Source organism: Bufo bufo, chromosome 3 (assembly GCF_905171765.1).
Source record: "Bufo bufo chromosome 3, aBufBuf1.1, whole genome shotgun sequence".
NCBI classification, from domain to species: Eukaryota; Metazoa; Chordata; class Amphibia; order Anura; family Bufonidae; genus Bufo; species Bufo bufo.
This window is the reverse complement of record NC_053391.1, coordinates 707916387-707917626: the sequence shown is the minus strand read 5'-3', so window position 1 is coordinate 707917626 and position 1240 is coordinate 707916387. Positions and strand designations below refer to the sequence as shown.

The 1240-nt window shown below is 60.2% G+C and overlaps 1 protein-coding gene across 1 annotated transcript; it reads right to left on the bottom strand.

Annotated features, from left to right (window-relative positions):
• Window positions 1–570: 570 nt before the first annotated feature.
• Window positions 571–951, bottom strand: LOC120994158 (histone H2B 1.1). The gene has a single exon (XM_040422609.1). It carries the CDS (start codon window positions 949–951, stop codon window positions 571–573), a length of 381 nt encoding a protein of 126 aa, XP_040278543.1.
• Window positions 952–1240: the final 289 nt, after the last annotated feature.

The window sequence follows — 1240 nt, the reverse complement described above, 5'->3', positions numbered from 1 at the left end:
CACTGAGGGGTTAACACCGCCCGCACATCAGGAGATCAGCGGCGCCCTGTGCTCAGTACAGCCGGAGGTCTACATTATAGAAACCCCCCCCCAATAATCTGTATAAATCACGAAGCTGTGCTCGGAGACTGAGGGGTTAATCCGTCCTGCCAATGAGCGGCGCTGGTACAGGTCACATGACCGGCTCCTCTTGTAAATCAGCAGCTCAACTATAGGCGGGAAATTCAAATGAGCGACGAGATCCTGAGCTCTCCCAGCCAATAGCAGAGCTCTGGACCCCGCAGCCGTTATGTGCCCGTAGGAGCCTCGTCCTCCTGCACTGAGCGGCCGCACAGCCTCTCTCCAGGGAGCGCCACACTGAGGAGGATGATGGGAGTAGTGATCGGGCATGGAGGAGGAGGAGGAGGGGAGCTTGTAGTGTAACTTCCGATAGCGTTACCGCATCTCATCTAGCTGACAGGGAGGAAAACCGCAGCCACTGTGAGAACGGGGAGACCCGGGAGCAGCTCCGCTGGAGACAGGGTGGGGGCTCTGAGAAGAGCCTTTGGGTCCGGAGAGCGGGGGCGGCGCTCACTTGGCGCTGGTGTACTTGGTGACGGCCTTGGTGCCCTCGGAGACGGCGTGCTTGGCCAGCTCTCCGGGCAGCAGCAGGCGCACGGCGGTCTGGATCTCCCGGGAGGTGATGGTGGAGCGCTTGTTGTAGTGAGCCAGGCGGGAGGCTTCCCCTGCGATGCGCTCGAAGATGTCGTTGACGAAGGAGTTCATGATGCCCATGGCCTTGGAGGAGATGCCGGTGTCGGGGTGGACCTGCTTCAGCACCTTGTAGACGTAGATGGCATAGCTCTCCTTCCTGCTCTTCCTCCGCTTCTTGCCGTCCTTCTTCTGAACCTTGGTGACGGCTTTCTTGGAGCCCTTCTTGGGCGCTGGGGCGGACTTGGCTGGCTCGGGCATTCTGACTGAGGACAATATCTCGTCTGTTCTCCTCCGGCCACCGCGGCGGTATTTATACACGGGCCATGCAAATGAGCTGCTGCTGACTGCGCGCCGATCTACTGGAGGAGAGGGTCACGTGGTGTCTCCACTTCTCCCAATTGGCAGCCTCACATCCATCCAGCTGAGCCGGGGGCGGAGCAAATAGAGAGGCGTGGCTCACATCCATCCATTCAGCAGAGCCGGGGGACGGAGCAGCAAGAAGGGAGGGGCTCACATCCATTCAAAGAGCTGAGTCGGAGGGCGGAGC